The sequence below is a fragment of the Pleurodeles waltl genome, chromosome 6 (assembly GCF_031143425.1).
Source record: "Pleurodeles waltl isolate 20211129_DDA chromosome 6, aPleWal1.hap1.20221129, whole genome shotgun sequence".
NCBI lineage: Eukaryota > Metazoa > Chordata > Amphibia > Caudata > Salamandridae > Pleurodeles > Pleurodeles waltl.
In genome coordinates, this window is record NC_090445.1 from 1,166,678,433 (window position 1) to 1,166,701,304 (window position 22,872).

The window sequence follows — 22,872 nt, forward strand, 5'->3', positions numbered from 1 at the left end:
CACCACTATAGCATAAGAAGCTCCCTCCTCCCTAGCTACGTTAGGAGGTGAGAGCATGCCAGTATCTGGAGACGTATCCAGTCCAGTGGCCTCCCCTTGATCCTCATAGCAGTCCTGTTCCTGCTCCAATTCACACTCTAAAGGGTCCTCAGACCTCTCCCACTTCTCTCCTGTTCTTGGCTGTTCAAAATAAGGCTCAGGCAAAGATCGGCGCCATTGAAGTCGAAGTTTGCGTCGTACGACGTCGCTCCGGATCATCCGGAATGAGGATGGGGCTACCACCAGTGGGCGCCGGTGGTCGAGGAAGCGTCGACGTCTGACCCGGCGCCAGAGGAGGTCGACTGTGTGGGGACAGCGCTGGTCCGGATCCGCTGTCGGATCGTGGTGTCCCCAACGGTAACGGTGCTGAGGCCGAAGCCACCGACGTCTAATCCGATGGGGCCCCTGCTGAACCTGCCAGGCCCGAAGACCCACCCGAGGGTGCAGCCCGCTCAAAAACAAGGCGCACAGCATCGTAAAACTCTTTTAATTGAGTGGGGTCGCTCTGGTCCCCGGAAAAGGGGGATGACGCAGAGTCGGCCCTGGCGACGGCTTAGCTGAACTGTGCATGGAACGTTGACGTTCCCTAGATGCCTCGTCGGCCGACGGGCATGGTGAAGTCCAAGTCCGCTTGGACTTCTTCTTCTTCATCTTCTTGTGCCTCTTACCTCAATGATCGGATGACCTCAAATGCGAGGAAGAGGACTTGGGGCTCCGGGAGCGGTGCCGCGACCTCCTCCTACTTTAGGACCGTGACCTCCTCTGAGTCGTGCCGACCAAAGACGGCTGTCGGGTTGATAGAAGTTTGAGGGATCTCTCCCGCAAGGCATTCGGAGCCATGGCCCGACAGTCTGAACACGAAGTCGAGTCATGATCCTTCTTCAAACACCAGAGACACACTCTGTGCGGATCCGTGACCGACCTGGTGCGATGACATGCACCACACGGTTTAAATCCTGACTTTCTAGAAGACATGTTCAAACAATCAAGTGAAAAAAACCTCGACAATTGTCGAAGAAAAAGGGTAGCTCTTTCCGAATTTGCGATTAACCAGTGCAGAAAGAAAAGGACTGGCGCACGCGTGCCGGGGTAGTGCCTACATAGAAGTCTCTATCAGATCAGTCATTTACCTTTGTTCTGATCATGATGAACCTATAGTCTGGGTGAGATGCTGGTCTTAAATCTTAATACAAGAGAAAATGTGACGCAGTTATTAGTGGAAAACATTCCTGCAGTATTTAAGGACACTATTGGCTCAGTGAAAGGATTTGAGCATGTCATTAGACTAAAAATGCCACACCAGTGGTATAGAAGGCAAGATCTGTACCATTGAGTATGAGGGAAGAGTTGAAGAAACTTCTGGATACCCTTGTGGCTGCAGGTGTAACTGCTGCCACAGATTCTTGTATGTGTATCTCTAATTGTAATTACAAAGAAATGTTCCTGAGACCTGAGGTTATGCTTAGACTTAAGATTACTGAACCATAATATAATTGTAGATTGCCGCCCTCTACCTCGCATTCAAGAAATGGCAGCCAACATAGGTAGTTAAAAATACTTTTCTACTATAGACTTGCATTCAGCTTATCATCAGATTCCCCTCAACCCAGATTCCTAGTCATTAACAACTTTCGTAACCCCTTATGGTACATAGAAATAACTTAGGCTACCATTTGAGCTTGCGTCAGCAGCAAGTGTGTTTCATAAATTCATGGATACTTTATTGGTCTGTGAATCTCAAATTCAGGCATTTCAAGATGGTATATTAGTTTTCACAGAAACCGGAGAGCAACATATCATTGCTTTAGAGAAAGATTTCAGAACTTTGGAGAAACGTGACATGACATTAAAACTGAACAAATGCAGATTGATTGGGCAACAGGTATAGTATCTAGGCCACACCATTACAGAGAAGGGTATTAAACCTAAAACTTGCAACGTGGAAGCTATAAAAAATTCTCCCTCACCCACAAACAAGGATTCACTAGGTCCTTCTTGGGCCTATGTGAATATTATGCTTGTTTTGTCTCGGGTTGCTCTTCAAGTTCAGCCCTTACGTTTGTTACTTAAAAAAGGGATTAATTGTGAATGGTCCAGTCAAGTTGATCAAACATTCTGAAACGTCCTTTATCACTGTGGATGCAAGTTTAAAAGGTTTAGGAGCCATATTCGGACAATGGGATAGAGGAAAGGAAAACACAGTAGCCTTCGCTTCGAGGTCTCTGAGTGAAGCAGAGGTGAACTATAGCCCCATTGAACAAGAAGTATTTGCTTGTATCTGGGCAGTGGGACAAATTCAAAACATACATATGGGGCACATCATTTGATTTGTTAACAGACCTTAAGCCTCTTGTGTTCCTTATTAATTGAAATGGGCTATTTAAAGTATCAGCACGATTAGTTAGACTGCTTTCCAAACTTTAAGAGTATAACTTTAATATAAAATACATACAAGGAGGAAAACCTCCTAGAGCAGATTGCTTGTCGTGTCTACCTTTGGAATATTCTGATGGTACTTCACAGGATGAGAATGAGTGTTTGGTAGCAGTGATTGGTGCCATTTCTGTATGTCTGTATGTAAGGGGATAATCACAGAACAAAAGAAGGATGAACATTTAAAGTTTGCCATTTTACTAAGTTGAGTAGCCATCAGACAAATCTATTTCAGAAGAATTATGATGTTGTGCGCAAATCTCGCCAGAGATATCTTATAAGAACCAAATTTGTGTAGCAACAATCATATCGTTCCTCTTACTGTGTTAGCGTATTACTGCTACGGCATATGAGGGTCATTTAGGTATTTTGGCAACCTGCAAAAAAAACAAAGAACATCTGATTGTTTTAATAGATTATTTCTCAAAATAGATACAGTATGACTTTGTGGAATCATCTAATACTAAATCAGCTGTTGAATTCTTTAAAAAAAAAAAAAAAAGCTTTTTTTAATTGAAGGATGTCCCAGTTATATTGTGACAGACCATGGCATGCATTTTACATCAAAGAAGATTAATAATTTCATGAAAGATTTGGATATAAAACATTTACAAACATCTGTCTACAGTCCATCTTCCACTGGACTAGTAGAAACAGCAAATCGTATTATCAAAGAGGGTATACAAATAGCATTGTCCTCAAACTTTGATGTAGGTCTGTTTTTTTACAAAATACAATGTAGGCTTATGTAACTACACCACACCCTACCACAGAAGCTTCTCCTTTCAGAACTCCATGTGGTAGAGATGCCAGAACCAAGGTAATACCTGAATAGTTAGAATTAATTTCAGGATTCAGAAAATACCATGAGGAAAGTAATTTCAACAGTTAAGACCTAAAACAAAAGGTAACATTGAAGCAGAGCAAACAAGAAACAATATTATGACAGAAAGAAAAATGTTCGCAATATACAGGTCAATGTAAATGATTGAGTATTGATTTAAAAAAAAAAAAACAGAGGAATGACAGGAGAGCCCATGTTCTCTTTGCCAGTGAAAGTACTAAAAAGTACTAAAACATCTCTTTTGTTACAAGGGAAGGGGTGGTAGAACAGAGATAGTGTTGTTTGCATTTCTGATGTTCAAGCAAAAATATATCTTAATACTTGTCATAAGAGTGTTGTTGAGGATTCCATGCTTCCTACAGCTATCTGTCAACCTGTTAGGAATAAGGAGTTGGTATTGGATGATCATATCGGCAATCAAGAGATAGTTAACCCATAGAGCTCATCTGGGGGCAGCTTGTCATAATGCAAGACCTTTGAGTTCCAGCACATTCAGAGATTTTAAAGTGTACTGAAATTATATATATATATATATATATATATATATATATATATATATATATATATATATATATATATATATATATAGTAATGTATTGTGCTGCAGTTAATTTTGTTTGTGCATTTGTACTCCAGGTTTGTGGTTCCATTTATAGTCACATTGTATTACTTTATTTTGTTTTATAAGAAGGGAGGTGATAAAGTATGCTATTTTCATTTGTATTTGAAAGTCTTTCTTTCTTGTTGCTTTAAGAGTCCTAGTGATGAATTAATGTGTATGAACCCATTACTGTGTCACTGTGTTCCATGGAACATCCTAGAGAGCGAGCAGAAGGCTGATGACAGTTAAGCCAGCTGCCTGTTTGCCCACTGGAGGTCTCTCTAGTCATGGATTCCTATGTTGAAGAATAAAAGAAACCAAGAACCCATCTTGTGTACTGGATCATCTTTACGTATGCCTGCTTGGGACAACATACAAATATATTGTAGTCTGACAATAGGGTAGATTTTCTACTCTAAAGCTACCTGTGACTGCTGTCTGCCAGCCCCCTGCATCAGATGGGGTTTATCCGTAAAGACTTTAAGGAGGTCTTACTGCACTACTCATTGTTTCCTACTGACCATTCTACGGAACACCATCCGGGGTTATCCTGCACAACTTTCTCTTGCCTTGCTAGAACCTGTAAACTTACTGACACGAAGAAACCTTCCCGCTCACACAGAATGGCTGCACTCAGAGCAACTCTGTCAGTGGCATGATGAAATGGGGGATTTGTTTCTGGATGACGAGCTACTAGATTTCCAGGCTACCATCTTCACCCGGGTCAACTCCTTACTTACAAACACCTCAAACAATCATTAAATGTCCTAATTCTTGTTTGCCACCTAGCACTAACCCTACATGAGGTGTGCCAGAAGCTCTACACCATATGTACTGGTGGCAAACTGATAAGATGAGTGTATAGACCTTTCCTGCAACATGGAGACCGTGTCATTTTACCTGGGAGAATGATGTGGCCAAACCTTTCCAGGTTATGGGCTGGGCTGAAATACTGGACTTTTCCCTCACAAAGTATACTGTGGCTGCCACTTAAGTTACGTACATAGTACTTCCCTAGGAATGCATGTGGCCCGTTGCTTTCCATTGGTATTGTAGTTTGTAACTCACATTATGTTGCTTTCAGTTTGCTGGCTTTATATGTTTGTGGCTGTCCAACTTGAGTGTGTCCCTTCCCTTGCCCAAACCTTGTTTACAGTATCCTTCCAAGTGGTCCGTTTCTGTAAACAGGCCTGTAAATCTTGTTCTTATCTCATCACATTTATTGTGCATTCAAAGAACAAGGAAGAATGTCAGGCTCTCTCTTCGGTGGGAGCTTGGGGTTTACTTTTTTTTCTCTGACTTCAGAGTGAGAGGATTTAACTTTTTTTTCTCTGACTTCAGAGTGAGAGGATTTATGTGACAATCTTGCTGGATACTGGGGGTAGGAAATAGCTTTTTTCTAGCACACAACAACATTTAAATGAACTGTGCAAGGATTTCAGAATATATCAGAATTAGGAACACAAATGAGGCACATTTTTGTTAATTCTGAACTGTGCTGGAAGCAAATATGATTAAAACAAATCATTACACAAAGAGATGCAATTTGCACACATTGTCTCTGAACTGTATTGTTTTATTAGAAAAACTGTATGTCTGTGCAAATGTAATGGTCATTTCAATCAAAAACATGTTGTCTGTAATGACCGTGTACCACCACACATGCATATTCCACTTCACTCTACACCACTCCGCACCACTGCAGCCTACTCTGCACCACTCCACTTTACACCACTCCATGCCACTGCAGTCTGGAACACTGCACTCTTCTCCACTCTGAACCACTCCACTGCCACCTCATGCTACACCCCTCTACTCTACTCTGTACCACTCTACTCTCTCAATGCACGTTACGCCTCCCTACTCTATGTGCCTCTGCATGCTACACCACTCCAGTCTAGGCCACACCAATCTATTCCACACAGCTTCACTCTGTGCCACTCTGCAACACTGCACTGTAGGCCACTGCACTCTATGCCAATACACTCTATCCTAATGCACTTTACTCTGTAACACTCAACTCTATGCCCCTGCCCTCTACTCCAATACACTGTACATCACTCAAATCTACTCTGCACTGCTGCAATCTATGCCATGGCACTCTACACCACTTTACACTAAGCCATTACGTGTTATGCCACTCTACTCAAGTGCACTGTACTCTGCACCTCTCCACTTCACTCTGCTGTGAAACAATCTGCTTTATGCCTCTGCACCACTGCACTCTATGCCACTGCACTCTACCCTGCACCTCTCCACGCCCCTGCACTCTACTCTGAACAATCTACTCTACGCCACTGCTCTCCACGCCACTCTACCACACTGCACTCTATGCCACTCTACCCCACTGCACTCTAAACCGCTGCACTCTACTTCAATGCACTCTAAACAACTGCACAATCTGCGACTGCACTTTACTCTCCACCATTGTACTCTACTCCACTGCTCTCTGTGCCACTCTACTCCACTATACACCACTGAGCTCTGACAATCTACTCTGTAACTGCACTCTCCACCATTTTAGTCTACACCACTCTACTCTGTACTAATGCATTCTGCACCAATACAATCTACGCCACTGCAATCTATGCCACTCTACACTACTGCACACTCTGCCACTCTAGTTTATGCCACTGCACTCTATGCCACTCTACTCTGCACCACTCCACTCTAATATGCACCACTCTAATCTATGCCTGTGTGCTCTGACACTGCATTGTACACCGCTGAATTCAATGCTAATGCATTCAGTTCCACTTCACTCTGCACCACTATATTCTGCAACACTCTACGCCAGTGCACTCTACACCAGTCAGCTCTACTCCATACCACCCCACTATATGCCACTCTACTCGACCCCACAGTATGCCACTCCTAAACATCACTCTCTGCCACTCCACTCTACAACACTCTACTCCACTCTTCGCCATTCCACTCTGCGGCACTCCACAACACTCTCCTCTGTGTCACTATCTTTTAGCCATGCAGAACAGCAGCCACTCTGGTGTATAAAATTCCTAAAACACGATGGCAAAACCAATAACTCTTGCGCTGATGTGACCTACTGGCTTTGGCAATGTTTGTTAATACTGTGGGGGTGCTGAGGTCCCTGAAAGCACTGTGACTGTTTAAGTCCTTATGTTAAACATGCATTACACACAGCTTAACAGATACATTTAGGTTAAATAAAAAAGCCCTTCTAAAACACAGATTTCAATAATATACATATTATACCTAGTACATGGTTATACGTCGGAACAACGCATGCTGGAACCACGCATGCCTGAACGAGGTCGGACAATGACCTCGTTGTTACCACGAATGCCTTTACCACGAATGCCTTAACAACGATTTTTCATTGTATAGGCATTCCTGGTAAAGGCATTAGTGAATGGCATGCATGGTTCCAGCATGTGTCCCCCGTGGCCCCCAACCCCTAAAAATGACCACAACCCCCCCACCCCCACAACCACCCCACCCCTAAAATTACTGCAACCCCTCACCCTGCCCCTAAAACCACCCCAACCCCCACCCCACAAACCTAAACCCTGACCCTTCTTCCCCGCCCCTAAACCTTAATCACCCCGAGCCTACCACCCCACCCCCAAAAACTAAAAATACCCCGGCTCCCCACCCCTGCCCCTGAAACTAAAAATACCCCAACTCCCCACCCCCGCCCCTAAACCACCCCCACCCCAAAACTAAAAATACCCGACCCCTCTGCCCTTAAAACAGCCCCAGTCCCAGCCCAACTTACGTCCTCCTTGATTGCGTTGTCCTCCTCCGCCGACTCCCTTCTTCTATGCCTTAACCACACATGCAGGTGGTTCAGCACATGCGTGGTTAAGGCCCTGAACAAGGAAGTTGTGGAAAACGAAAGTGTTGTTCCGCTTTCGTTTTCCACGACTTTGTTGTTCAGGAGTCGTTGTTCAGGATGATTCCCCTAGTACATACATTTTTTATAACTGTCAATTAAAACCACACTTTCTACAGCTCGGCTTAGAACACCCTTACAGTACCCCTATGGAAGAAAATATATTTACCATCAGAAAGCTTCAAGTTACTCCGATTAAAGCTAATACAAGTTTCCAAGCCCCTTTACATTTGCAGATTTACCAGCTGTGCACATTTGCATTTCTTTTGGGAAGGAGACACACTGGCAAGAAGGCCTGTTTCTTATCTGTCTGCCCCTCCTTCGGGATCAGAGCACAGGAGATTCCCTGCCTTTCAGTCCAGCAGGGGAAACTGAATTGTCCTAATTGTAATTGTCCTTGAGCTGAAAGGCTACAATTACGGACAAATGCTGTCCATTAAGCCTTTCATCATGGACAACGGTCTGTAGGGCTAAATTACAGGCAGTCTGAAAATTACGGATGGGTGGTCACCCTATGTTTCAGTCAGGACGCTAAGGAAAGACCGTCCCTGCCATCCAACCCATACAATGCCATTGTGATACCAATACCTGTAAGATAACCTTTTCTGACTCATTTTAAATCAGTCATTGCTTTCCTCTGTCCCAGGCCTAGCAAACTCACATGATGCCATTGTGTATCACACTATATTGGCTCTCTTCATGCGGTTACCTTGTGAAGAGAAGATCTCACCTGGAGCGCAAGGGCTGGATTTTAGCATGGGCCATCTGGGCCCATGTCCAGGCCGACGACTCTCAGAGGGTTATATGGAGTTGTCTTCAAACAGATCAGGCAGTAGTCTCCCTCTGACCCGGCTCCATGGATTCATTACACACTGCTGTTAATCATTCTTTTATTCTTAAACTTCCATCTTTAACATACTCTGTCTCCCATTTCCCTCACACCCGCACCCCTACAATTTTGCACCAGCCTGATTGAGCTCATCTGTGGGTGATTCAGGTCAGGGCCAGGGAGGAGTGGGGAAGCTTACCTAATCAGATAAGGACTCAGCAATGAATATGAAAGGACCACTGATATCATATTCACAAGGGTGAAAATCTTCCGTCCTTCTGGTCAAATTCTTTCAAGTACAAAATTAGTGTTTGGTATTTATTGGTATGTAATTGCCTTCAACTGTTTACCTTTGCACTGTAGTACTTGCTGTTGTTGTTTGTTTGCACTCTAGTACTTGCAGTTTTTGCTTGCTCTTACCAAAGATTCAGTAGTACAAGTACCAGCATGCAAAGAAATTATGTATCTGAAAAGTCAATGAAGTTAATGGTTTGCACTTTATCTTTTGTGGCAAGTTGTATGTTGCAGCTAGGCCAGAATGCAAGCAAAATGCTTATGAATTTAGCAGCGACCACGGGACACACGAAGCCAAACCTTTGTACTTTTGTTCCGAGTGGGAGTGGCTTCTACAAATTCTGTTAGCTTTGTGTCCTCCACTGGCCACTTAAGCTCAGATGGAGATAGAAGTAGAAACGCTGTCCCCACCCCTATTGCCTCAGAGACCCCACCTTCATAGCTGCCATGTTTTCTGTTTGCTTATGTGTGACATTCCCATATGTGTAGTGCGTTTATGTGTGACATTTCAAGCCTTATGTGTGACACTTTGACTAACATTTTGTGAGTAAAATAAGACAGTTGCATCCATGTCAAGAGATTATTCTGAGAAGTGACGCCCTTTTCTCATATGTGACGGTCCTTAATGCATGAATTGACCCAGGGGCACCTTACATGAGAATCAAATATGTCTTTATTTAGCACAAGTAAATTAGATGGATTGCTTAGAATCACCGAGTGTTGAACCAGGCCGGAATTCAAGTCCTCTTCTACTGTTCTAAAGCAGACAGTTCTGGTCCCATCTCAATCTTCTTCTCTCCATACAGTTCTCCAATTAGGCCCCTGTTTTTTCAGTTTAGACTGGCCAAGTTTTTGTCATATATTTAGAAACTTCGTCTTGAGGTTGGACATCCACACCTGTTTGATACAATGGTTTGAGAAGTGGCGGCATTTGTACATTAATTATGCTGATGTGTGGTTTTTTTCGTTTAGGTCTACACATCTCTGTGGTTCGCCTGGCTCGGATATGAGTTTCTGTGGAATATTTCTTGTAATATATTGAGAATCATATATCTCCTGTTGTACTCAAGCGCAATTTTTGTGGAGTTTGATGAAGGGCACTCAGAGCTTACCTTTTATGCGCCTCAGCAAAGTGGGAAACTGGAATTGTACGGTTTTATTACAATTCCGGACAAAGTTCTTTTGCGTGACAATCTCAGGCATTGCGGTAATGCCGGAAAATAACTGAAAAGGCGTAATTTTAAACTTGAGATTCGTGGCACTTGGCAGGGCTGCACCTCCTTTCTCACACAGGAAGAATGCGTCCTGTTGTCCTCATTACGTGAATGATTTTAATGAAAAGGATAACAATAGAGTAGTAATTGTAAAGACTTCTGATTTACTGAACGACCCTTGCTTATTTTTAATATTGTTTACCAGTGCTGATGATAATGTAGAATGAAAAATGCTTAACTATTAAAACGTAAGCTCCAAACGAGAGACCGCGAAATCGGCTTTTGGGAGCAATTGTGTTTTTTTCATCAGTCCTTAATAAGTGTCCTTATTTTGCCTAGGTTTCATGCAGTCAGAGGAAAAGTGGTATTTGCTACCAAGGAGTACTCCCCCTTCGACATTGCAGTTGTGGAATTGGAGAAAAGTTTTCCCGGTTTTATAGAGCCAGCCTTGGGCTCTGCATATACAACAGGTAAGTTCAGAGTATCAATCGGATACCAAGCCAGACAAGACACACTATTGAAACATTTATTTGAATGGCTCTTGGCTGCCCCCTAATATAGCCTACACTCAGATCATAATTTAGATTTACATCAGTGGACAGCAATTAAATTCTTCCTAACCACAGACCACATTCTAAACAATTATAAACTCATCATGAATCAAGACCGTTTAGTTGCCACTTCTCCCCCAATTAAGTTTTACCTAGCTGTCTATCTTGTAATACGACAAGCCTCTTAACCTCCCTGCGTACACGAGACAGACATGGAGACACGAACCTCTCCCTTTGAAACTTACAACTAGAAACGACTACTTCAGAATCTGTTCAAATACTTAAGACTCCTGAAATTTTCAAAATCTACAAGATTACAAATCCTGTAAATGTAAGATTTCACTTTGTTCAGGACTATACTTTAGGCCTTGATTATATGCTACTCCTCTTTATCATATGACATTTCCCCACAACAGTGTACAATATTTATATTTAATAAATTCTCAACCTCTCACCCAATTTTCACACTTTTGTTATACACCTCCCAGTTAAAGGGTGCGCATAATTAAGGGGCTTCACTAGTTTAAACTCTAACCTTGCTGCCCCACCCTCAGTGACTAGACTCCATGGCGAACTGGTTGGTTTTTATGCGAACCTTTGATTCAGTGCAATTGGACCAGATGTCACACTCATCGCAGCCCCCTGTGTGGCCAGCTTTTAAATTAGCTTCCATGCTTCCTCCTTTCCTCAGACACCTTCCTGGATTCTCTGAGCACAGTGTACAGGCAAGAATGAGCTAGTTTTCTGTCTCCTTATGGTCCCATTTCAGCTCTTGCCTTCTCCTCTAGCTCCCGTTTGCAGCTCCTGAGGCCAGAGGATAAACCCTCAACACAAGTCCGCTTGATTTCAGACATTTTCACCATAATTGTATAGATTATTTCTTCTTTGATCTGTCTGATCCACCCAGTCCTGACAAGAGAGCTGGCCTTGAAGACATGGACACCGATGCAACAACAGATCGAGAGGCTTGTGCCGGTGACGATGAAGACATGCATTCGGTCACGCACTAGCATGCGATCTTTTCAAAGTTTGAATACTTTGAGATACCAGTGCCCTGTCGCTGGCGAAAGCAGCATTCTGTGCTTCTCCACCCAGGTTGGCCCTGATTATAGAGCACAAGTGGCCAGATGTACAAAAATGCAATTTAGCATTTCTTAAATAGGGACTTCATAAGAATTGTTATTTAAGAAATGCAAAAGCTATGTAAATAGATAACGATTTCCTAATAGCTACTCCTACAAGGAGGAATCGCTATTAGGAAATCGGTATTAAGAAATCTCATTGCATTTTAGTCAATGGGCCAGTTTTGCATTTCCTAATTAGCGATTTCTTATTAAGAAATCACTATTTAGGAAATGCAAAACCAGGGATGGCAAAGGGTAAAAGGTCCCCCTTCGTGCACACCAAAAATAGGGGTGCAGATGTAGAACACACACATGCACAAGTGGCATGTGTGTGCTCTATTACAATTAAGAAAACACCTTGGAGTGCTTTTTTTTTTTTATTGCACCTGGTTACCACTGACTTACAGTCGGTGGTAATTGCATCGCCTAAATACCCAAGTCACATTTAGGAAATGCTTTATACATCAGAATAGGAATCGCAAATAGGAAATCCCTATTTGTGATTTACTGTTCTCGGAATTGGGAATTGCAAATTGTGATTTCTAAAGGGTGTAAATAACAATTTGTGATTCCTTGAAGCCCCTTGTACAAAAGAAAAGACTGTTTTGCATTTCTTAACGGCCGAAATACCGATTCGTACAGTTAAGAAATCCAAAAAGGCTTTGTACATCTGGCCCAAGGTTCTCAATCAGTCTTGAGATTTAGAAAAAAAAACTTTCTTCAAGGCTGCAAAGTTAAAGTCATTAGACTTACATTTTTGGGTCCCAAGTACAGTCAAACGTTTGCATTTGGGAATCCAACAGCCCAGTCTGGGTGGTTCTGGCAGTTCTCTGAAGGATACATAAATGACCTTCCGTATGAATAGGAAGGCAAAGTATCTGAACTGTATATTAAGGTGATGTACCAATCGATTGGTCTCTAGCTGCAGAAGACAGTCATCATAATACACAGCTCTGTATCTCTGGCATTTGTTTGGCTTATATACCTCCCTACCTTTGGACTATTAACAGGAACAGTAGCTATTGACACTCAGCTTTAGCAAAGCAAGCTGGAGTGGAGAAACTGCTGATATCCAGCTGCAACAGTACCACAATTCAAGTCATTGCATCTAAAGCAGGAGGTGAATGACTAAGTCATCTACCTCCCCTGTTACAAGAGGAACTTTTTAGATACCATGACAAACTAAGCTGTTCAAGTGCAAAAAGAAAAGATGATGGACAGAATGCTGAACAATACAAACACTCGCCCCCAGTCACAGAGATCTGGGTTTAATCCATCAATTGTTTTCCTCACCAGGCCATCCCAGTTTGGACCTAGCCATATGCAAATCAGTCTTGTCCCTGATCCCCATGGGAACAGTACTGCCCAAACTGCCAATCCAGGTCCTCCCTGGACTTATTTTGGGGTACCATCCCTCACCAGTCAGGCTAACTTGAATCCAGTGGCGCAGTGAGCACAGGACCCAAGACTGGGCATACCAATCACACTTAGGGCAACAAAATCAAAAAGAACAGATGATGGACAGAATGCTAATCAATGCAAACATTCACCCCCAGTCACAAAGATCTGGGTTTAATCCATTGTTTTTTGACCACCACATCACCCTGGTTTGGACCTAGCCATATGCAAATAAGTCTTGACCCTGCTCCCCATGGGCACAGCCCTGCCTGAACTGCCAAGTCAGGTCCTCCCTGGACTGGAAACAAGCACCCTGGGACCGGTTTTGGGGTCACCCCTCATCAGCCAGGCTAGCTTGAATCCAGTGGCATAGTGAGCAAGGGATCCACGTCTGGGCATACTGTGGACAACTTCAGCAACACAAAAGGATGGAGGACGGAGTGCTGAAACTTTTCAAACACTCACCCCCAGTCACAGATCAGGGTTCAATTCATTGTTCTTTTGCTCACCATGCCACCCCAGGTTGGACCCAGCCGTATGCAAATCAGTCTTGAGGGAGTCCCTCCCATGGGAACAGCCTAGCATTACTAACCGCACCCCTTTCCAGTCGACCAGGGCATTCTGTTTTTTTTTTTCAGTTCAAGATCCCAGCTGGATTCTAAATCTTTCTCCCAAAGAATACAGATGGAAAGAAGAAGCATACTGTGGAGCCTACTTCCCCAACCCTTAGTCATGGCAGAGAAGCCCCATTGACTTTGTTGTGAAACACCTACTTTTCCCTGCACCATTTCATGAAGCCTACTCCATGCCAGTGGTTGGGAAGACTTTTCCTCCACCCACTACCACTGGATACAGACACAGACAATAATACCTGTGTCCTTTCTATGGTGACGAAGACTTATCTTCTACAACTGTCATCACTTTTACCAACCAGGCTTACATTGTCTAATTTAGCATCCCAGAGAATTATGCTGGAGTTTGAGAAGCTGTTCTTTTTTTAAAGCTATTGAGCTAAGAGGGCATGAATACTACTCCCCTTACACACTTAGAAGAACAAAGTGACAGGACTTTACCCCATCTTGCATCTTGTGATCTTGATTACATTGACCTTTTCCTCCCCCTACTTTTGGCTGAGGCCGTAACAGCTGTTCGTAGCAAATACTACATGTGCTCAGTGGATCTTCATAACCTCTTCCTTTACCTACCTTTGCTGAAGGACCACAGGGCATATCTCTAGCTTATTGTGGTAAACCAACACCAACCAGTGAGCAACACAGCCGCTGGTTTCATTTCCACCCCTCATGTCCCTCATTCTGGTGCTAGCCTCCCTCCCTCAGGACTAGGTTTTCTGCTATCCTTCCTGTCTCTTTAAAGCAGCATCCTTACTGACCCTAATACTAGAGACCATGTGTAATCTCGGACTCTTAAATTCTTCCTGGCTTCCTCCACAAGGATACACTGAATAGGAGCAATTCTGTACTCCAGCCCGAAAAAGAACTTTGGGATTTATTTAGAGTGGGTTTTTTGAGAAATTTGCCAAAAACAGTGGAGGATAATCATCTGCCAAATTAAGAATGCATTGTTGTCTTTGGCACATTAACTATGGTGGATGGGAAATCCCCCACTTTTTGGCACATGTTCTGCACTGCCAAACTTTAAATAACACCATGAACCAAGCAGTGGCTCATAATTTCTTGATCTTCAAGAATGTGACAGCCTGGTGGTATGAAAGACTTGTACAATTATAGACATCCTCCATATGGGTAGTACCAGATGGAGAGCTACTCATTGGATTCTTGCAATGCCATGTCTTCAACTACTAGGGTGAGCTCAAGAAAAGGAGCTCATCCTGGCCCACCCATCCTTGAGTCTGATGTTAGAATTGTCAGGTCATATCCACAACTGCTTATTGGGATGCCCCCTCTTCATGCCATGTTGCCCTGTCCACAACTCATGGTCAGCTCTGAATCTCCAGAGTCCAGGCGGTGGTTATATCGCAGGAAACTCTCAATCAGTGAAACATGTCTCTGCAAATAACTGTATTGGAGCTGCAGTCTGTCTTATTGCTTTTGAAGGCCCTCTTATCAGTGTTGTGATCCAAGGTAGTTATGATCCACACAGACAACCCCACTGCTGTTGTTTCCATCAGAAAACAAGGGGGGCACCCACTTCCCACAGCTCTTCTGATAAGCTGTAGTTCTATGGGAGTGGGCATTCAAATTGGGAATGCCCCTGCCAGGCTTCCATAATACGGAAGCTGACAATATCATAGTGGACAGCTTAAGTAGATGAGTGGGAGATCCTTCAAGAAATTCTCAACTTGGTCTTCGAAGTTTGAGGTTGATGTTGTTACAACCCAACTTCATTTCAAAAGTGATCACTTTGCTTCTTGAATTGCAAAGGGCGGTGGTGCCCTGAAAGATGGCCCAGTGATGGACTTGAAGGGGGATTTTCTGTATACCTTGCTTCTTGCCCTTCTGATTCTGAGATTTCACAAGAAGATCTCTCAGATGCCAGGGTCAGCAGTGATCATGATTGCTTTGATTGGCCTCACCAAGGTTTGGTACCTTAATTTTCTTCACCTCTTTCAGAGACCAAGTCTCCTCCTGTAAGAAACTGGGTTATTAGTTGAGGGTTGTAAGTACCCACCTAAGGTCATAATAAAAATACTTGCCAAATTGAGCCACTAAAGTCACTAAATAAGCCTAAGCTCAACCCCCTGTTATCTATGGCACAGAGCAGACTGGCTTAACTTTGAGGCAATGTGTAAAGTATTTATTCAGTACCAAAACAGCAATAAAGTTGAACTGCAAAACAATAAAAATCTCCAAATAGGAAAATAGAGTAAAATGTAATAAATAAAATTACAAAAATCCAATAAAGGGAACCAAAATATACTTTTTTAAAGTTTTTAAGTAGGGATTGCACCAAGAAGCACAAAGGATCAAAGGTCACAGTAGAACAGGACCAAGGTGCAATTTAGCACAAGCCAAGATTGAGTGTGGGTCGAATAAACTAACTAGGTGTGTGTTGGGCAAAAGAGTTTATCTTGAGACTTAGTCCTTTAAGCAGCAATCTACCACTGGAGTACCCTTCGAGATCTCAGGGGAGCCACTTAGAGACTGATTAGGTGTCAGGCTGAAGCCAGCGCTAGAGTCCATTGCAGGTCCAGTTTTCACTGGTCAGCTGGGCGGTTGCAGGTAAGGCCTCTTGTAGCTTGATCCATTTCTGTAGCTTGAACAGTAGGTCAGCTGTATGATCCTTGGAGTCCACTTCTTTGTCCTGGATACAGGAGGGAGAGCAGGTCTAGTCCTTTGGGATTCTTCTCAGGTATCAGACAGCAGATTCAATCTTCTTATCTTTCACATGTCCAGGAGCATTCTGAAGTGGGTGCCTGAAAATGCTTATTTATACCAGGCATCCACTAGTGAGTGGGAATGATACCTAGGCACGCTCTAACCAATGGTATGAAGGTTCTGGGAGCTAACCCTACCGTTCTTGGGCATTTTCAAGATGGCAAAAGTCTTCACCACCCTTAACTTAGGCTCTAAGGGCAGGGGATGTGGGAAGTGGACTACATTAATCCTAGAGCCCTCCTACATTTAACACAAAAATCCAGTTTAAAGCAGGTCCTGTGCCTACAGCAGACTCAGAAATAGAAGTCCGGTAAAGCAAAAGCTGTGTTTTCCAGCAACCAGACACGGGGATTCACAAGAATTGTTTTAGCATCCTGTTTTCACCCTTTGAAGTGCGATGCCTTTCTGACTCTGGCAGTCTAAACACCTCTTTTAGTTTTTCAAAGGAGCTAACACTGTCTGCATCGTACAGGTGGCCAGCAGACCTGCACCCACTAAACTGCCACTAGTGAAACAACCAGTGGTTTTGTCCCGGGGTGAAGTCTGTATTGCCCAGTATGGGCGTCAGGGGGATGAAAATGTCAGGCCTGCAGCTGTGGCCACCTTGTCCCAGACCCGAGCATGGGCTCCGTGACCGGGGAGGAATAGAGGCCCCAGGGATGCTGTGACTTTTTAAGGGAAAGTACCGTCCACAAATTTAACCGCCAATTGCCCGCTCCTTGACGAGTCATGGTTTCTCAGATTCTGCTTTCGACCGCTCGATAAAGTAGCAGAGCTGGGCTGCATGGTAGTATGAACAGAGATTAGGGATGCCCAGGTCGCCTTACTTTGTCTTTGTGGGTCAGTGGCTAAGGGTCTGCGTCATCCGGGGACGTCCGTCTGCCCAGATGAAGCAACTCAGCTCCTTTTGTAGCGACTCCATCGCTCTAGGTGGTGGAGCGATAGTTAGGGCCCGAAACAAGAAGAGGATTTTTGGAAGTTTATTAATTGTGACCGCCGCTATGCGGCCTAGACAGGAAAGGGAGTATTGTCGCCACCAAGCAAGGTCTCACTTGACCTGCTGAGTGAGGGCTCTATAGTTCATCTGTGCAGTGGCGTTTACTGTCGTTGCAAGCTGAATTCCTAGACAGGGAATAGTGTTAGTGGTCCATAGTACAGGGGTGCTATCCGAGAGTAACTTTGCCGTTTGTGGGGACATTGAGATGTTCAGGGCTTGAGATTTGCGGACATTAATGCAAAACCTCGCAGCGGGGCACCAAACGCCTATATCTCTTCCAAGAAGGCTGGTATGGCTTTGCACGGGTCAGTGAGGGCCACTATGACATCACCTGCAGAGAGGTAGGTGGTGTGGTCTTCGCCCCCAAAGCGAACCCCAGTAATACTTGAGTGGTCTTGCAAAACTTTAAACAAAGGGCTCCATATAAAGCGCGATTAACAGTGGTGACAGTGGACACTCCTGGCGTGTGCCTCTGCCCAAGGGGAAGGGTGTTGATGTATGCCTGTTGCCCCTGAACATTGCTCTTGTTGGTTGTAGGTGCTCAGTATCCAATATTGGAAGCAGGGTCCTATGCCAAAGTGGGTGAGTGTCTCGATTAAGTCAGGCCAGTGGACCTGATTGAAGGCCTTTTCAGCATTGACCACCAGCAGCACAATTTCGTTTCCAGATCTTTTAGCTTTATAATGTGGAGGATTCTCTTTGTATTGTCGCCGCATTTACATTGGGAAATAAACCCAGATTGATCTGGCTGACCATTTCCACCATCAGTGGGTTCAATCGGGCCGCTAGGATGCCTTTGAGTAACTTTGTGTCGACATGGAGGAGGGAAATCAACCGGTAGGACTCGCATTTCTGCTTGTCCTTTCGGGCTTGGGAATAACGACTGGGTGCATCTTTCATAGACAGAGGTAGGTGCTGAGGCGTTTCAGTGAGTTAAATACCCTGGTCAAGACAGGAGCCAGCAAGCGGCAAAAGGTCTCATAAAAACTCGTTAGAAATCCATTTTGTCCCAGTGACTTGTTGGGTTGTAATCGGGCGATAGCCGATAATACCTCCTTGGTGCGAATGGGTTGGTCAATCTCATCCCGGTGTGTCTGGGGCAGGAGTGAGATGTTGGCAGATTTTAAGTATCCAGTGATGGTGGCAGTTGGTTTATGTTGCGCAGTGTAAAGGTCACTATCAAAGTCCATGAATTTGGCTTTGATGTGCGTTGTCAGTCTGAAGAATAGAGCCATCTGGGTGGGCCAGTGACTCTACGGTCATAGCCTGAAGCTGGGCTTGTCGGTCTGGAGTATAGAACCATCTGGTTAGGCTCGTGACTCTACGGTCATAGCCTGCCGCTGGGCTCGAAGTCTATTAGTTAACAATTGCCCACACTTATTTCCCCCAAGGTAGTAGGATTGTTTCAAACAGAGGATGGAATACTGTGCAACATCAAGGTCCAGTTGTGCTAATTGTTTTCGGGATGTCTCCAATTGACTCCACACCCTAGTGGCCCCTGTGCAATGGTGGATGTGCTCCACTTCCCTAGCATGTTGCTGTAGTTCTTCCCTCTTTTCCTGGTGTAATTTGTTGTTTGCTGCAGAGAGAGCCATACATTACCACTTGACTACTGCTTTTTGTGCATCCCACAAAACTGCGACAGAAGTGTTGGCGGTATAGTTGAGCGCTAGGTAGTTTTCAAGGGCCTGTTCTATTTGTGAGATACCGCGGGCCAGCGCCTAAGGGTTTCTCACAGACGCCACAGGCCGTTCACACGGCCCCTGGAGGAAAGGTGAGGGCATCCATGTCTGCGGTATGATCGGATAAAGAGCGGGGTTCTTTTCAACAGCAGTGGTCAGGTTGTGTATTGTTCCCGTCCCCAAAAAATGGTCCAACCTGGCGAATGTTTTATGCGCATGGGAATAGAAGGTATAGTCTCAGGAGTGGGGATGATTCAGCCTCCATAAATCCCGGATTCCCATCTCCTGTAGCCACCGAGCTCCTCCTGCTGAGATATTCCCACACACACCGTGGCGTTGCACCGAGTGATCTATGATGTTACTAAATACTATATTATGATCCCCCCCCCCAGCAGGACTTGCTTCTCCCTGGTGCCTAGAGTGTCAGAGTCTGCTTTACTTATGAAGGATTTGTTGGTTGTCATTCGGGTGTATATCGAACCTAGGGCCAGTAATTGTTCTTACACCCGGATGTGATCTATTATGAGCCACATCCTGATCTCTACTGTCTTGTCCTGTATCTTCCCTTTAAAGGATCTCGAGAACAAGATTGACACGGCTGTCTTACTGGCTCCAGAGGAGTGGAGTTGCTGTGGAAAAGCCCGGGACTTCAGGCGATGCCAATCTTTAGTCTGAAGGGGAGTCTCCTGTAAGAGACGTATATCTCCCTTCATTTGGCTAGATTAGGGAGGATGGCTTTTCATTTAACAGGGCTATCCGGTCCTTTTAGGTTAGGGGTGATTATGTGAGTGTGTTGTGGATGTGAAGTGCCTGTCCCTGTCTTCGTGTGCCTCAAGTTGCCCTCTAGTACCTCCCGTCCATCCGCAACCTCCGTATCTAGAATAGGTACCTCTTTTAAAACCCAACCCCTGTGAATGATTGTCCACACCATGAAACCCCATAAGTGATCATAAACTATAACCAGAAAACTGTCCATTGGCGAGAGCTGTTTGCTCCCCATCTCCTGCCCTTCAGTGGAGATAGAGACTGCAGTCGTAAGCCGCTGTGAACCTCCAATTCAGCCCCCCTCCTCCTCCCCCACCTGCAGAGGCATCTCGGTCGCCAAGTGTGCAGTCACCTAGTCCTGAATCAGCCATGGAGTTACTTGTAAGTCAGGTATGGCCCAGGTTGGCCGGGTCTCCTGCCAGTGTCTACAGCACCGCCCGCTGTTGGTACATCATAGCATCTGATTCTCAGCACAGGTCTCTGGTGGATGGCGAGTGCTTGTGGCAGCAAGAACGCTTTGCCTTGTAGGCACTTGGATGGGCTAGACTAGCCCTCTGTGCTTGCATCCTTAGCTAAGCCCAAAAGAACACATGCTGGTGAAGTTGGCCTTCCCATCAAAAGATAATGCGGAACAATTGACCCCAAGAGTAGGACGCCCCTTTCTCCTGAAGATGGGATGTCACTGGACGAAAGTCCCTTCTTTTCTGCAGAGTGATGGCAGAGAGATCTTGGTATAATGTAGTTGTGTGGCCCTTAAAGTTTAATGGGTGAAACTCTCTCGCCTTGCGTATTCTTTGTTCCTTTACTGGAAATTCGTAAACACAACCCAAAATATCCGTTGGGCGGGAGGGTGGCGACCTGTCGAGGCCCATCCTATGCACTCTAACTGAACAGGAGGCTCAGAAGACCCTAATGTGTGAGCGAAGAGAGCTTGGACATAGGATCCAGTGTAATTTTCCTCTGCAGCTGTAGGTATGCCTTTTATGCAGACATTGTTGCGCTTGGACCTATTTTCAAGGTCCTCAGCGTGGGCCTGTTGGTCGACATGTTGTTTGAGGCAAATTACTTCTTGCTGTAGGGCCTTGATTTCCTCATCCCTTCCGGTCGTGTTATCCTCCAGGGTTGAGACTCTGTCCCCGATGTCGGCTAGGTCTATTTGGACCGCCCTCAGGTCTTGGGACAGTTCTCTCTTGATGCTTTGTAGGTCGTCTTTCATAAAGGTGACCAGTGCCTCAAGAAAGGAGCCTCTGTGTCTTCCGTCTTGAGTGGACTGTGGGCCGGCTGGTGGGGACGATCAGTGGTGGACATCTTTGTCAGCATGTCTTTGAGGGATTGTTCCTTCTTGGAACGGGCAGCGTCCATGGCTATCAATTCTATATGTTGTCTCCCGGGGTTGGAGTCACTTCGTCAGCCCTTCCTCACTGCTCACCCCAAGCTGACAACGCTTATGAAGTCAGTGTTACCTCAAGGACAACTGGTCCCTGGGCCAGCAGGGTCAGTGGTGGCTCTGGGCCGATGGCCGTGCCCGACAGTACTCCCCCTTTCTGCTCTGGTGCATGTACTCTCCACCTGCCTCTTTCTGTCATCCCCCCCAGGGCCCTTCAGCGCTATGTTGATCATGGGCGAGTGGTCCTCAATTTGAGCACGAAGGATAGGGTCCCCCAACATTTCCGGTGGAAGAGTGCTAGTAGGCAGGAGAGGATTTCGAACCATTTAGACTGCCCCATGGGTGTGGTTCTGGTCCCAGGGCCCCCCAGGCACCAAGCAATAAGATGCTGTCCAGATGGGCAACCCCAGACTCCTATGCAGCAAGGAAGCCCCCACACGCTGCCCAGGGGCGTATGCGGCAGTGTGTGCAATCTCGAGGGGCTCAAGGCCCCCTAGGCTGGTCCTCCAACCCTTTGCTGAAGGCTCATTTATCCACCTGCATCTCTCTGTTCTCCCATGCTGCCACAGGCCTTCAGTGCTATGCTGGTCCCAGGCAGGTGGTTAGCGATTTGTGCACGAAGACCAGGGGGCCACAGCTGCTTAGGTTTGCCCCGAGGTGTGGCCCAGAACCCTGGGATATCAAGCGACAAGATGTTGTCCGAAGCGCCCTCCCCCCACTTCCCCAGTCTCCAACTCAGATGGGAGGGGGTATGCGGTGATGCGGTGCAATTCCGGGGGCCTCAAGTCCCAGGCCGGCCCAACGCTCAAGACGGTCTCTTCTGTTAGCTGGTGTCGCTGTCTGCAGCGGGCCCCCGACCGATGCAGCGGAGGCCCCCTGCACGGGACGTCAGTCCAGTCTGCCGCGGGGCCTTACACCCAGTTCTGTTGTCCCCGGTGAGTGCATGGCAGGCCTCAGCCGCGCCACAGGCCCAGGCACTGGGCCAGGACCACCGTCGGTCAGCTCCTAGTCTCCTCTGCGGTGTCTCGCCGCTCCCTGCCATGCGCTGTGGCCCCGGGCCCTGCAGCTGTCCGGTCCATTGGCGTTTCTGCTTCGCTTTCCGCCCACGACCACTGTTCGGACTCTGGGTATGGGGAGTAGTATCTCCCCGTCGTGGTTGCAGTCAGGAGGGTAATGGCGCAGCCACCATCTTGACTGTTGAGTAGTGGGTTCCTGCAGTTCCGTCCCCTCTGTGAGGTACTGCTATGTGACCAAACAGCACTCTTGCAAAGCGCACGGTGAAGTGGGGGTCCTGGCCCATGCAGCAGGGGCCTCCGGCCGGAGCGCAGCTGGTTTCTGCAGGCCATGGAGGGCGAATATTAACATATAGGGGGTCATTCTGACCCACGACGGCGGCGGTCGCCCGCCAGCCCAGCGGGAACCGCCAGAAGACCGCACGGCGGTCATTCTGACTTTCCCGCTGGGCTGGCGGGCGACCGCCAAAA

The 22,872-nt window shown here is 45.8% G+C and overlaps 1 protein-coding gene across 3 annotated transcripts in view; it reads left to right on the forward strand.

The window, feature by feature from the left end:
- The window catches only part of TYSND1 (trypsin like peroxisomal matrix peptidase 1), a 277,196-nt gene that overhangs the window by 165,080 nt on the left and 89,244 nt on the right, over positions 1 to 22,872 (forward strand). For all 3 annotated transcript variants that reach the window (XM_069240381.1, XM_069240379.1, XM_069240380.1), the window contains one exon: positions 10,468 to 10,598. In XM_069240381.1, coding sequence (XP_069096482.1) covers positions 10,468 to 10,598 — 131 coding nt within the window. The remainder of the gene's footprint in view (positions 1 to 10,467; positions 10,599 to 22,872) is intronic.